Raw genomic sequence first — 15763 nt, 5'->3', positions numbered from 1 at the left:
GGACCACTTAAACCCCACACCGCTGCTGATAGCAGAACGATTTAAGTTCCATAAAAGGAACCAACACAAAGACGAAAGCAATGCTGAGTACTTAACGGAACTGCGCAAGCTATCGAAACACTGCCAGTTTGGAGTAGGACAACAGATACGTTAAGGGACAAGTTTGTGTGTGGGCTTCAAAGTGAAGGAACCTAGAAACGGCTTCTATCAGAAAAGGATCTTACGCTGGACAAGGCTTTCAGTATGGCAGTATCACACGAAGCAGCCGCAAGGGGCGCTGCAGAGATACAACGGAGACCGTAAGAATATGGCACCAATGAAATGTCCTATGGAACAGGGAAGTGTTATCGCTGCGGCAGAACAACACACGACCAGAAGGATTGTTGGTTCAAGGACCAAGTATGCAGACAGTGTGGAAAAGCAGGACACATAGCAAGAGTCTGCAGGTCTGGGAAGAAAACCAACAGCAAGAAATCTCCACAGGAGAAGTACAAAAAGGTACATAAGGTGATGGACAGTAGCTCAGACGAACAGAAAAGTGATACAGACACCGGAAGCAAGGAGCTGGGTTGTCTGAAACTACATAAGGTAACCAAAATGGAGGATCACCAGACTGTCTGGGTTACACTCAAGATAGACGGAGTCCAAGTGAAAATGGAATTGGACACAGGATCAGCCCTAACAGTCATAAACCAAAGGGACTACAAGCGGCTATTTTCACATATACCCTTGAAAGCTACAGAGATTGTCTTGAAGACGTACACGGGGCAAAAAGTCTACCCCAAAGGAAAAATAAGGGTGAAAGTGATATACAAAGGCCAGGAAATACCTAAAATGGACTTATATGTATTGCCAGATGGAGGACCACCACTGCTAGGACGTGAATGGATCCGGAAGATACAATTAGATTGGCATTCCATACAGGCACTGAAGGTTGAGGCCAAAAAGGATGATGACATCACACCTGGACGACTGTCAAAAATGCTAACTGACGCAAAAGAAGTGTTCCAGGAGGGACTCGGAACACTAAAAGGCATAACAGCAACGATTAAAATAGAGGAAAATGCAAGCCCAAAGTTTCTTAAGGCCAGACCAGTGCCTTATGCGATCAGACCAGCCATCGAAGCAGAGCTGGAAGGGTTGGAACGTTCAGGAGTACTGTCCAAAGTAGACTGGAGCGAGTGGGCTACACCCATCGTTCCTGTAATGAAGAGGTCGTTGAGTAATACGCCTGGGGAACCAAAGAAGGTCCGCATCTGTGGGGATTTTAAGGTGACAGTGAACCCAATCCTTCACATGGTACAATATCCGCTTCCACGAATTGAGGATATTTTTGCCTCGCTATCTGGAGGTAAATGCTTCACCAAAATTGATCTAGCCCAGGCGTACTTGCAAATGGAGGTAGAAGAAGCCTCGAAACGATATCTCATGATCAACACTCATAAAGGTCTCTACCAATACAACTGGCTGGTGTTCGGGGTAGCATCGGCTCTGGCTATTTGGCAAAGGGCGATGGATCAAGTCCTGCAAGGGATTCCAGGGACCCAGTGTTATTTGGACGACATCCTGGTCACGGGCGAAAATGACAGTGACCACCTCGCCAACTTGGAGAAGGTACTCACCAGATTAAAGGAATATGGGCTACGAGCTAATCGCCACAAGTGCGAGTTTTTCCAGAAGCAGATCTCGTATTGTGGCCACGTCATCGATGAAGAGGGGTTACATAAGTCCCCTGAAAAGATTGAGGCAGTAGTCAAGGCTCCAGCACCGGAAAATGTGTCACAACTGAGATCGTTCCTCGGGCTGGTAAACTACTACCATCAGTTCTTACCAAATTTGTCTACGGTATTACACCCACTGAACACCCTACTGCAAACAGGGGTACCATGGAAGTGGAATGACGAACGTAAACGAGATTTCCAGAAGTGCAAAGAATTGATCACATCAAAAGAGGTGTTGGCCCATTTCAACCCAGCACTATCAATTCGTTTGGCATGTGATGCATCACCCTATGGTATTGGAGCGGTGCTGTCGCACAAATTCCCAGACGGGTTGGAGAGGCCAGTAGCCTTTGCGTCTCAGTCACTAACCTCAGCCAAGCGCAACTACACCCAGATTGACAGGGAGGCCCTCAGCCTAGTATGGGGAGTAAAAAAATTCAACCACTATCTGCATGGGCAGAAGTTCACCTTGCTGACTGACCACCAACCACTTGTCTCCATCTTTAATCCTAAGAAGGGCGTTCCAGTGATGACTGCACAACGATTACAAAGATGGTCCCTGTTTCTAGGGGCAAATTAATATGAAATAGAATATAAAGGCACGAAATAGCATGGAAACGCTGATGGGCTATCATGCCTGCCACTGCCTACTGTGGAGGAAGCACCAGCAGTGGACCCTATCGAGATATTTTATTCGTCAATAATTGAACGATTGCCAGTAACAAACGTGGATATAGAGAAGGAGACCCGCAATGATCCGATGCTGTCTCGGGTATATGATTTGACGGTGAGGGGATGGCCAACACATGGCGACTCACTGTTGCCAGCATTCTCATCCAGAAGAGAACAGCTGTCAGTATGCCAGGGGACAGTGATGTATGGATCCAGAGTGGTGATTCCACCCAAGTTAAGGGAGAGAGTGCTAAATGAGCTTCATGAAGGTTATCTGGGGGAAGTGAAAATGAAAAGCCTTGCTGGGGCTTATGTGTGGTGGCCGGGAATCGATCAACAAATCGAGGACCTAACCAAGAGCTGCTCAGGATGCCAGAAGGTCCAAAATGCACCACCACATGCCCCTCTACACCCATGGGAGTGTCCCTCCTCTCCATGGCAATGGGTGCATATTGATTTTGCTGGTCCATTCATGGACTCAACGTTCTTAATAGCAGTGGATGCTCATTCGAAATGGCCTGAGGTGATAAAAATGTCCTCAACCACTACAGAGAAAACGATTGCAGTCCTACGGACCATATTTGCCAGGAACGGCTTGCCAGAGCAGATTTGCTCTGATAATGGACCACAGTTTGTGTCCGAAGAGTTTCGGAAATTTATGAGAAGGAATGGGGTAAGGCATTACACATCCGCCCCGTATCATCCAGCCACAAATGGATTGGCTGAGATGTTCGTACAAACCTTTAAAAAGGCGATAAAGGCCATGTGCAATGATGAAATTCCACTACAGCATAAGGTGGACAATTTCTTATTAGCCTACCGAAATGCGACACATGCAGTTACCAACCAGACCCCGGCCATGATGTTCTTTAACCGAAGGTTGAGATCTCGTCTGGATTTGCTCAGACCAAATGTGCGAAGAAATGTTGAGGATAAACAATTCCAGCACATCAATGAGAAGCCGACAAGGAGCTTCAACTTAGGACAACCAGTCTTGTCCCGTGACTACCAAACAGAGAAATGGCAACCCGGAACGATATGCACAAGGCAGGGGCCATTAATGTACACAGTGGATGTCGGGGAGAACATTGTGAGACGCCACGCCGATCAGATCTTAGCGTCACAGGAACGAGTCAACCCCATGTCTCGCGTACCTGGGGATGAACCTGACACACCGGTAGCATCTACCTCCGAACCAGTAGCAGTGGAAACCGATGAACTAACCGACGAAAAGGGGCCAGAATCGCCTCCGCACCAAGAACAAGAACCTCAGGAAAGGCGCTATCCCGAAAGGATCAGGAAGCCGCCCCAAAGACTGAATCTATAAATGGACTATTGTTGTTTAATGTACATGTTAAAGTGTTAATTGTTATTTGAATATTATGGGTACTGCTAATCTAAAAGGGGAGGAATTATAGTTTTTGTACCTTTAAGAGAGAACTACTTTTACAGCACCTGTATACTGTAGTACCGGCAGTGACCACACCTGTATATAAGCCTTGCGCATGCCTCTGTACCCCCAGTCTTGAGACTACCCTACTCCAGTAAACACCTGTTGATTGTTAAGTTACAGCATCCGTGTAGTTATTGAAAAACATCATACTCTCAGAATCACGGATCTAACAATTGGGACCGGTTCTGGGAGAGGTGGGACCTGTACAGGCCGGACGGGTTGCACCTCAACAGCGCCTCGTGGGGGGATTTGCTTGCGCTGTTGGGGAGGGTTTAAACTAATTTGGCAGGGGGATGGGCACCAGGATGTAGCATTAGAATGGAGAAACAAAGTGCACAAAGGACGGGAGAGACAGATAGCACTAGAGTAAGAAATAGTACGGTATTAGGTGGGGTCAGACTAAGAGAGAATACAAGAAGGTCTAGGACAGGTTTACAGTGCATATGTGTAAACGCACGAAGTGTGGTAAATAAGGTTAATGAGCTGCAGGCGCAAATACACACATGGGTATATGATGTCGTGGTGATAACTGAGACCTGGCTCAAAAAAGGGCAGGATTGGGTTTGAAATATTCCTGGATATCAGATGTTCAGGAAAGATAGGGAAGGAAAGATAGGAAGTGGTGTGGCCGTATTGGTCAAGGAGAATGTTACAGTGCTGGAGAGAGAGGATGTCCTGGAGGGGTCAAGGACAGAATCTATTTGGTTAGAGTTAAGAAATAATAGAGGCGCCATTACACTACTTGGTATATTCTATAGGCCACCTGTGGTAAACCACTGTTTGTATTCCACTGTGTACATGCCTGTACATGCCTCGGCTGACTCCTCCCACGAATCCAGGTATAAAGGTGACTGCTCCACAGCCCCTTTGTATTCTGGACCGGTCGACCACTCGAGGCACACCTTCATTCTCTTGTTAATAAAAGCCTGTTAATTACTCGCTTAATCTCAGTCTTTTGAGTTATTGATAGCGCATCACCACCAACTAGTGGGAAGGATATAAAGGAGCAAATTTGCAGGGAAATTACAGAGAGGTGTAAGAACTATAGAGTAGTGATAATGGGGGACTTCAACTATCCTAATATGGACTGGGATTGTAATAGTGTAAGGGGCAGAGGTGGGAAGAATTTCTGAAGTGTGTTCAGGAGAACTTTCTTGATTAGTACGTTTCCGGCCCAACGATTTAGATTAGCTATGGAAAAGGACAGGGAGCAATCTAGAATAAAAATATTTAACTGGGGTAAGGCCAATTTCAGTGGGTTGAGAACGGATCTGGCCCGGGTAAATTGGAATCATAGATTGGCAGGCATAATTGAAATCAAACAATGGGCTGCCTTTAAAGAGGAGATAGTTCGGGTACAGTCGAGGTACATTCCCATGAGGGGGAAAGGTAGGGCAACGAAAGCCAGAGCTCCCTGGATGACGAAAGAGATAGAAATGAAGCAGATGTCAGGTTGAGAATATAAGTGAGAATCAGGCTGAATATAGAAAGTTCAGAGGGGAAGTGGAAAAAAAAATAGGAGGAGCAAAGAGAGAGTATGAGAATAGATTGGCAGCTAACATAAAAGGGAATCCAAAAGTCTGCTGTAGGCATATAAATAGTAAATGGGTAGTAAGAGGAGGCCGATTAGGGACCAAAAAGGAGATCGATGCATGGAGGCAGAGAGCATGGCTGAGGTACTAAATGAGTACTTTGCATCTGCATCTGCATCTTCACCAAGGTAGAAGATGTTGCCAAAGTCATAGTGAAAGAGAAGGTACTAGGAAATACTGGATGAGATAAAAATTGATAAAGAGGAGGTACTAGAAAGGCTGTCTGTACTTAAAGTTGATAAGTCACCAGGACTGGATGGGATGCATCCTAAGTTGCTGAGGGGGGTTAAGGAGGAAATTGTGGAGGCACTGGCGATAATCTTCCAATCCTCCTTAGATACGGGGGTGGTGCCAGACTACTGGGGAATTGCAAATGTTACACCCTTGTTCAAAAAAGGGTGTAAGGATAAACCCAGCAACTACAGGCCAGTCAATTTAACCTCGGTGGTGGGGAAGCTTTTGCAAACGATGAGGAACAAAGTTTACAGTCACTTGGACAAGTGTGGATTAATTAAGCAAAGTCAGCACAGATTTGTTAAAGGCAAATCATGTTTAACTAACTTGATTGAGTTTTTTGATGAGGTAACAGAGAAGGTTAATGAGGGCAATGCGGTTGATGTTGTGTACATGGACATCCAAAAGGCGTTCGACAAAGTGCCACATAATAGGCTTGTCAGCAAAGTTGAAGCCCATGGAATAAAAGGGATAGTGGCAGCATGGATACGAAATTGGCTAAGTAACAGGAAACAGAGAGTAATGGTGAACGGTTGTTTATTGGACTGGAGGAAGGTACACAGTGGTGTTCCCCAGGGGTCAGTTCTAGGACCACTGCTTTTCTTGATATATATTAATGACTTGGACTTGGGTGTACGGGGCACAATTTCAAAATTTGCAGATGACACTAAACTTGGAAGTATCTTGAACAGTGAGGAGGAGAGTGATTGACTTCAGTAAGACATAGACAGGCTGCTGAAATGGGCGGACACGTGGCAGATGAAATTTAACGCCGAAAAGTGCAAAGTGATACATTTTGGTAGAAAGAACGAGGAGAGGAAATATAAACTAAAGGGTACAATTCTAAAGGGGGTGCATGAACAGAGAGACCTGGGAGTATATGTGAACAAATCGTTGAAGGTGGCAGGGCAGGTTGAGAAAGCAGTTAAAAAAGCATACAGGATCCTGGGCTTCATAAAAGAGGCATAGAGTACAAAAGCAAGGAAGTTATGATGAATCTTTATAAAATACTGGTTCGGCCTCAACTGGAGTATTGTGTCCAATTCTGGGTACCGCACTTTAGGAAGGATGTGAAGGCCTTAGAGAGGGTGCAGAAAAGATTTACAAGAATAGTTCCAGGGATGAGGGACTTCAGTTACGTGGATTTTTTTTTTTTAATACTTTCACGGGATGTGGGCGTCGCTGGCAAGCATTTATTGCTCATCCCTAGTTGCCCTCAAGAAGGTGACGGTGTGCCACCTTCTTGAATCGCTGCAGTCCATATGATGAAGGTACTCCCACAGTGTTGTTAGGGAGGGAGTTCCAGGATTTTGACCCAGCGATGATGAAGGATCGGCGATATATTTCCAAGTCAGGATGGTGTGTGACTTGTAGGGGAAACTTGGAGGGGGTGGTGTTCCCTTGCGTCTGCTGTCCTTGTCCTTCTAGGTGGAAGAGGTCACGGTTTGGGAGGTGCTGCCGAAGAAGTCTTGGCGAGTTGCTGCAGTGCATCTTGTAGGTGGTACACACTGCAGCCATGGTACGCTGATGGTGGAGGGAGTGAATGTTTAAGGTGGTGGATGGGGTGCCAATCAAACAGGCTGCTTTGTCCTGGATGGTGTCGAGCTTCTTGAGTGTTGTTGGAGCTGCACTCATCCAGGCAAGTGGAGAGTATTTGTGATATCCGAGTGGTAAGGTCAGAAACTGAGAGATGCGAGATATTAGGAACCAAACCCAACTGTTTAATTACATGGTGTAGCAGAGAAACATCTCTTACAGGCTGCAGGCAAGGCACACAATTCTTACTGCACGATGGCAAGATGGAGGATTCCCCTCTGAGTCATACCCATAATGCAATGCCACATTACCATATAAACTGGTGTACCAGGACATTGAATACATGACCCATTACCTTAAAAACTGGTGAATGTGAACCCTTAATATTTGGCTCCATCTGGTGGATAACTTAAGCATTACATCCCAGATTACTATATCCCTCCCCTCTTAAGTTGAACATTAATTTCTTAACAACATTCTTAAAAAGTCCCATAAGGAAACTCCTTTAACGATAGTCCATACTGAACGAATCTAGCAGGTCGTTATCAATCTCTCTGGTGGCTTGTGAGGCCTTGGTGAACGTCTTACAGTCAAGTCCCTGCTTGGTTAGTATCTGACTCTGCTACAATGGTTTCCTCTTTACGAAGGGGTCCAGGTGGAACTGGCTCTGTTCGTGGTGGTGGTACCACCGATGCATTTGGATAACTGGGGGCCAACTTGTCCTCCGACATCTCCTCCGGAACCTCCATTTCGATTTCCCCTTTTCTGGTCAGTATCTGATCTACATGCCTGCGTACTACCTGACCAGTTCCCACCATGGCCGTAAATGATACTGGACCGGTCATTGAGTCTATGACGCCAGGAATCCATTTTGAACCATAACTGAAATTCCGGGTAAGGACCGCATCTCCTTCTCCAAAACTGCGGCTCTTTGTCCTTCTGTCATGGTTCTCCTTTTGTTTGATTTGTCGGTTTTCCACCTTCCTTTTTAGATCTGGGTGAACCAGGTCAAGAGTGGAGCGTAGTCGACGTCCTAACAACAGCTCAGCAGGAGAGAGTCCTGTGGTAGATTGAGGTGTTATTCTGTAGCTGAACAGAACTTGTGACACCTTGGCTGCCAAACTCCCTTCCACACATTTTTTCATCATCTCCTTAAATGTTTGTATGGCTCTCTCCGCAAGTCCATTTGAAGACGGATGATATGGAGCTGAGGTCACGTGCACTATGCCATTGTTTCTCATGAACTCTTTTGTTTCTATATTCACAAAACACGTGGCATTGTCACTTACTATGATCTCCGGTAGCCCTTGATTACTAAAACTCTTACGCAGGCAGTCTATAGTAACAGTAGATGAAGCAGAATTTACAGGATACACATCCATCCATTTGGAATGTGCATCAATGATTATGAGGAACATCTTTCCCATGAATGGACCCGCATAATCTACATGTAATCTTCTCCATGGTTTATCCGGCCACTCCCAGGGGTGGAGAGGAGCCGCTGCTGGTGCCTTCCTGTGTACTTGACAAGTGCTGCATGTCTTGACTAGATTTTCTATCTCCTCATCTAGCTTTGGCCACCACAAGTAACTCCTTGCCAAGGCTTTCATATGCGAAACTCCAGGATGACACTGATGTAGTTGCCCTAGGATAGACTGTCGTGCTGGCTGTGGAATAATCACTCGTGCTCCCCACAACATGCAACCATCCTGCACACTCAGCTCTGTCTTCCTGACACTGTAAGGTATGAAATCAGTCCCTTCCGGATGCTGTGGCCAACCCCTCATCACATATTCTCGGACTCTAGACAGTACTGGATCTTTACTGGTCCATGTCCTTACTTGTTCAGCGGTCACAATTGCCGTGTCAGTGTCCTCCAACATCAAAACTCTGTCCTCTGGAGCTGCACGGATAGGTGTACCTGGCAGTGGAAGACGGCTCAAGGCATCTGCGTTCCCATGGTACTTGCCCGCCTTGTAAACGATGACATACTCATATGCCCTCAACGTCACTGCCCACCTCTGGATCCGGGGTGACACCATCTGTGGTACTGCTTTCATTTCATTAAAAAGAGTTAGAAGGGGCTTATGATCGGTGCATATGGTGAATTTCCTACCATATATGTACTTGTGAAACCTCTGTAACCCAAACATTACTGCTAACCCCTCTTTATCTAACTGGGAATAGTTTTTTTCCGCTGGTATCAGAGTTCGAGACATAAACCCTATTGGTCTTTCTGTTCCATCTTCCAAGCTGTGTGACAGAACTGCCCCCACCCCGTAAGGTGAAGCATCACAAGAGAGAATGATGTCTTTCTCTGCATTGTAGTGAACCAGCACATCCGAGGACAGCATCAGTTTCTTGGACTGTTCAAATGAAACCCCCTGCTCCTCTTCCCACCGCCACTGTGTCTCCTTGCACAGAATTTTGTGAAGAGGTGCTAACACTGTTGCCAAGTTTGGTAAAAATCTGTTATAATAGTTTAGAAGTCCCAGGTAAGCTTTTAACTCAGTAACATTGGTAGGAGCTGGGGCCTCCTGCAGTGCTTGTACCTTCTCCTTGATTGGATGGAGCCCGGCGGCGTCCACTCTGTGTCCTAGGAACACAGCCTCATTCCCCAGGAAAGTGCACTTACTCCTCTTGAGCCATAACCCAGCCTTATCCAATCTTTGTAGTACCTCTCTCAGAGTGCTCAGGTGCTCCTGGTCGGTTCTTCCTGTCACCAGAATGTCATCCAGATAGATTGAAACATGTGGGATCCCTTGCAGTACACCCTCGATAGTCCTCTGGAAAATAGCTGGACTAGATGAGACACCGAATGATAAGCGGTTATAGGTAAACAAACCCTTGTGTGTATTTATGGTTACATACTTCTTGGATTCCTCATCTAGTGTAATCTGCAAGTATGCATGACTCATATCCAGCTTCGTGAATTTCTTCCCTCCAGCCAGGTTTGCAAAGAGATCCTCTGTTTTGGGAATAGGATACTGTTTTAGTTTAGACACCCTATTTACTGTCAATTTATAATCTCCACAGAGTCTTACCAAATTGTCCGGTTTTAAAACAGGTACAATGGGAGCTGCCCATTCTGAACATTTCACAGGTTCCAGTATGTGCTCTCTCAAAAGACGGTCAAGCTCAGCCTCTACCTTCGGCTTCATGGCATACGGCACAGGTCGTTGTTTAAAAAACCTTGGCAGTGCCTCCTTGTCTACATAAATCTTAGCTGGGGGGCCATTAAATGTGCCAAGTTCTTCCTTGAACACGTTCTCATGTTCAATCAACACTTCTTGCAAAGACAACTGTTTGCCTCCCTCTATTTGATTTATTGCTCCCCAATCTAATTTAAGTTCTTGTATCCAGCCTCGACCTAACAGGTTTGGTCCGGAACCCAATACTACAACTACAGGTAGCTGTTCCTCTGTGTCCCTGTGTTGCACAGTTACAGTAGCTGTACCCAATGTCGCCACTCATTCACCGGTATATGTTTTAAGATACATAGAGCAAGACTTTAACTCTGGAACTTTTGCACGGTTCCACAATTTTGAGTACTCCTCCCTGTTCATTATGGTTACGCCGCATCCTGTATCCACTTCAAAGTTGACCTTAGAGTTACTTACTGTCAGTTGCAAAGTGCTAGGATCCACTTTTGGAATGTTCTCTACCATACTATGCATTATGAACATGTCGTCTTCTTTCTCAGCTTCTCCGCTGATGTGATGTGCTCCCTGTTTTTTCACTTCTCTTCCTAGGTTTTGCTTTCCTCCCCCTTTTGGTTTGTATTCCTCCATGATTGCTTTTGCCCTGCATGCACGTTTTATATGTCCTTTTTTCCCACACTTGTGGCACTTTTCCTCCAGAAACCTGCATTCCCTCGCCAGGTGATTGCCATTGCATCTATAACATGCCTTTACATGCTCACGTTGTGGTATCTGACGCATATTTAACTTGTGCACAATAACCTGACCTCCAACTTGCTTTGTAGTAGCCCAGTCGGAACCTTGTATTTCTTTTACATCTCGGTTCGCTGTCTCTATGGCTTGAGCAAGTTCCAATGCTTTTTCATACGTAAGCCCAGTCTCAGACAATAATCTCCTCTGCATTCGATCATCCATCATCCCGCAAACTAGCCTATCTCTCAGCATGTCTTTCAGGTTGTTCCCGTAATTGCAATCGTGTGCCAATTTTCGCAACACCGCTACATAATCCAATACAGTCTCTCCCAGTTTTCTGTTCCATGAATTAAATTTGAAACGCTGTACAATCTCACTCGGTCTGGGATTGAAATGGTCCTTCAGCAAGGCCACTAAGTTAGCAAATGATCTGTCTCCAGGCTTTGCAGGATTGCATAAGTTTCTCATTAAGCTATACGTCTGACTTCCCACTGAAGTGAGCAAAATAGCTCTCCTTTTTCCGACATCATTTATATCATTTGCTTCAAAGAAATGCATCAACAACTCACAGTACTCATCCCAGGTCTGCGTCTGAACATCAAAAGCAGAGATCTTTCATACCGTAGCAGCCATGATCCTCTATTCAGTGTTCCTTTTCTTTTTTTTCTTCGTCAAGATGTGATCTGTTTATCCTCGTCGCCAATATGTGATATCCGAGTGGTAAGGTCAGAAACTGAGAGAAGTGAGATATTAGGAACCAAACCCAACTGTTTAATTACACGGTGTAGCAGAGAAACATCTCTTACAGGCTGCAGGCAAGGCACACAATTCTTACTGAACGATGGCAAGATGGAGGATTCCCCTCTGAGTCATACCCATAATGCAATGCCACATTACTGTATAAACTGGTGTACCAGGACATTGAATACATGACCCATTACCTTAAAAACTGGTGAATGTGAACCATTAATATTTGGCTCCATCTGGTGGATAACTTAAGCATTACATCCCAGATTACTATAGTATTCCATCACACTCCTTACTTGTGCCTTGTAGATGATGGAAATGCTTTGGGGAGTCAGGAGGTGAGACACTCGCCACAGAATACCTAGCCTCTGAACTGCTCTTGTTGCCACACTATTTATGTGGCTGGTCCAGTTAAGTTTCTGGTAAATGGTGACTCTCAGGATGTTGATGGTGGGGGATTTGGCGATGGTAATACCATTGAATGTCAAGGGGAGGTGGTTAGACTCTCGCTTGTTGGAGATAGTCATTGCCTGGCACTTGTGTGGCACGAATGTTACCTGCCACTTATCAGCCCAAGCCTGAACATCGTCCAGGTCTTGTTGCATGCAGGCATGGATTGCTTCATTATCTGAGGCATTGTGAATGGCACAGAACACTGTGCAGTCATCAGCGAACATCCTCATTTCTGACCTTCTGTTGGAGGGAAGGTCATTGATGAAGCAGCTGAAGATGGTTGGGCCTAGGAACTGCCCTGAGGAACTCCTGCAGCGATGTCCTGGGGCTGAGATGATTGACCTCCAACAACTACAACCATCTTCCTTTGTGCTAGGCATGACTCCAGCCAGGGGAGCGTTTTCCCCCCGATTCCCATTGACTTCAGTGTTACTTGGGCTCCTTGGTGCCACACTCAGTCAAACGCTGCCTTGATGTCAAGGACAGTCTCACTTCACCTCTGGAATTCAGATCCTTTATCCATGTTTGGACCAAGGCTGTAATGATGTCGGGAACCGAGTGGTCTTGGCGGAACCCAAACTGGGCATCAGTGTGCAGGTTATTGGTGATTAAGTGCCGCTTGATAGCACTGTCAATGACACCTTCCATCACTTTGGTGATGATTAAGAGTAGACTGATGGGGCGGTAATTGGCCGGGTTGGATTTGTCCTGCTTTTTGTGGACAGGACATACCTGGGTAGTTTTCCACATTGTCGGATAGATGCCAGCATTATAGCTGTACTAGAACATCTTGGCTAGAGGCGCAGCTAGTTCTGGAGCACAAGTCTTTCAGCACGATAGCTGGGATGTTGTCGGGGCTCATAGCCTTTACTGTATCCAGTGCGCTCAGCCATTTCTTGATATCATGTGGAGTGAATCGAATTGGCTGAAGACTGGCTTCTGTGATGTTGGGGACCTCAGGAGGAGACCGATATGGATCATCCACTCGGCACTTCTGGCTGATGATGGTTGCAAATGCTTCAGCCTTGTCTTTTGCACTCACATGCTGGGCTCCACCGTCATTGAGGATGGGGATATTCATGGAGCCTCTTCCTCCTGTTAGTTGTTTAATGGACCACCACCATTCACGACTGGATGTGGCAGGACTGCAGAGCTTTGATCTGATCCGTTGAATTGTGGGATCTCTTAGCCCTGTGTATAGCATGCTGCTTCTGCTTTTTAGCATGCATGTAATCCTGTGTTGCAGCTTCCCCAGGTTGGCACCTCATTTTTAGGTATGCCTGGTGCTGCTCCTGGCATGCTCTTCTACACTCCTTATTGAACCAGGGCTGGTCCCCTGGCTTGATGGTAATGATAGAGTGAGGGATATGCCGGGCCATGCGGTTACATATTATGGTGGAATACAATTCTGCTAGACTGGAGAATCTGGGGTTGTTCTCCTTGGAGCAGAGAAGAGATTTGCTCGAGGTATTCAAAATCATGAGGTGTCTAGACAGAGTAGATAGAGAGAAACTGTTGCCATTGGCAGAAGGGTCGAGAACCAGAGGACACAGATTTAAGGTGATTGGCAGAAGAACCAAAGGCGACACGAGGAAAAACTTTTTTACGCAGCAAGTGGTTATGATCTGGGATGCACTGCCTGAAAGGGTGGTGGAGGCAGATTCAATCACGGCTTTCAAAAGGGAATTGGACAAGTGACTGAAGGAAAAAAATTTGCAGGGCTACAGAGAAAGGGCAGTGCTCCTGCAGAGAGCCTAGCACTCTCAAGATAACTTGCTCACCAATAACCTGCTCACCAATAACCCGTTCACCTATAACTCGTTCACCTATAACCCGTTCACCTATAACTCGTTCACCTATAACCCGTTCACCTATAACCCGTTCACCAATAACCCGTTCACCAATAACCCGTTCACCAATAACCCGTTCACCTATAACCCGCTCACTGATAACCCGCTCACTGATGCTCAGTTCAGGTTCCACTGGATCCATACAACTCCAAACCTCATTACAGCTTTGATCCCGGCTATTCTCATCACCACTTTATGGAATGCTTTATCCCTACACATCTGTGAAATGTCTTCCTGCTGCTTTTCTACTGAGGTCAAGAAATCAGTGACACAAATGGTCGAGCAGAACCAGAAGCTTTTGGTATTATCGTCAGGTACAGGTGGGGAGAAAAGAATTAGGAAACGTAGGAAATTTGCTGATTGATGTAATGGTTTCTGATGGTTAAAGTCTCAAATTGTGGTGGGTAATACTTGGCCTGCAGCAATGTATGATGAACTGGATTGAGCATCCTTCAAACTCATTGTTGCTGTAGCCTGCATTTAATTCCTTATCTGTGTTTGTCCAGCAATGCTCGGAGTCGCTCTGTGTACAGCACGGCCTGGAGCAGTGCAGCTGTGTCACTCTATCCATCGAGGAGGATTGTCACCACTGCTTCCAGACACCAGGTAGGGGCGAGCTTGGCAGAAGAGGGGAAGAGATGGAGGAGGGGAAGAGATGGAGGAGGGGAAGAGATGGAGGAGGGGAAGAGATGGAGGAGGGGAAGAGATGGAGGAGGGGAAGAGATGGGAGAGGGGAAGAGATGGAAAGGGAAGATATGGAGAGGGAAGAGATGGGGAGGGAAGAGATGGGGAGGGAAGAGATGGAGAGGGAAGAGATGGGGAAGGAAGAGATGGAGAGGTAAGGTATGGGAGGGAAGAGATGGAGAGGAGAGATGGGAGGGGAGAGGGGAAGAGATGGAGAGGGAAGAGATGGAGAGGGAAAGAGATGGGTGGAGGGAGAGATGGAAGAGATGGAGAGGGGAAGAGATGGGAGGAAAGAGGTGGAGAGGTTAAGAGATGGAGAGGGAAGAGATGGGGTGGAGTGGAAGAGATGGGGGAAGAGATGGAGAGGGAAGAGATGAGAGGGAAGAGATGGGGGGTGGGAGGGAAGAGATGGAGAGGGAAGAGAGGGGAGAGAGATGGAGAGGGGAAGAGATGGGTGAGGGAAGAGATGGAGAGGGGAAGAGTGGGGAGGGAAGAGTTGGAGAGGGGAAGATGTGGGAGGGAAGAGGTGGGAGAGGAAGGTGATGGGAGAGAGTTGGAGAGGGGAAGAGATGGGGAATGAGATGTAGTGGAAGAGTGTGAGGTGGGAAGAGGTGAGAGGGAAGAATGGGGAGGGGGTAGAGGTGGAGAGGGGTGTGAGTGGAGGGTAGAGAGTGGGTGGTGTGGAGTAGTGGGAGTGATGTGGAGGGATGTGATGGTGGTGGGGAGATGGTTGTTGGGGTGTGGGGTTGATGGGGTGATGGGTGAGGGGTGTGGTGAGGGTTGATGGGTAGTTGGGGTTGGTGGTTGTTTGGGGGTTGGTGGAGGTGGTTGAGTGGTGGTGGGAGGGTGGTTTGTGGGTGGGTTGGGATGGGTTGTTGGTGAGTAGTTTGGGTGTGTTGTGTGTTAGTGGGAAGAAGGGAGAGAACGG

At 46.6% G+C, this 15763-nt stretch overlaps 1 protein-coding gene across 1 annotated transcript in view; it reads left to right on the top strand.

The window, feature by feature from the left end:
- LOC147108426 (disintegrin and metalloproteinase domain-containing protein 10-like) overlaps positions 1 to 15763 on the top strand; it is a 176017-nt gene that overhangs the window by 140294 nt on the left and 19960 nt on the right. Inside the window, exon 3 of the mRNA XM_086004266.1 lies at positions 14070 to 14465. Within this exon, the coding sequence (XP_085860392.1) occupies positions 14070 to 14465 (396 nt within the window). The remainder of the gene's footprint in view (positions 1 to 14069; positions 14466 to 15763) is intronic.

This window comes from Somniosus microcephalus, chromosome 13 (assembly GCF_052327205.1).
Source record: "Somniosus microcephalus isolate GS21.2 chromosome 13, FLI_Smic_1.0, whole genome shotgun sequence".
Taxonomy (NCBI): Eukaryota; Metazoa; Chordata; class Chondrichthyes; order Squaliformes; family Somniosidae; genus Somniosus; species Somniosus microcephalus.
Note: the sequence above shows the minus strand (reverse complement) of the source record. Positions and strands in the feature narration are given on the sequence as shown.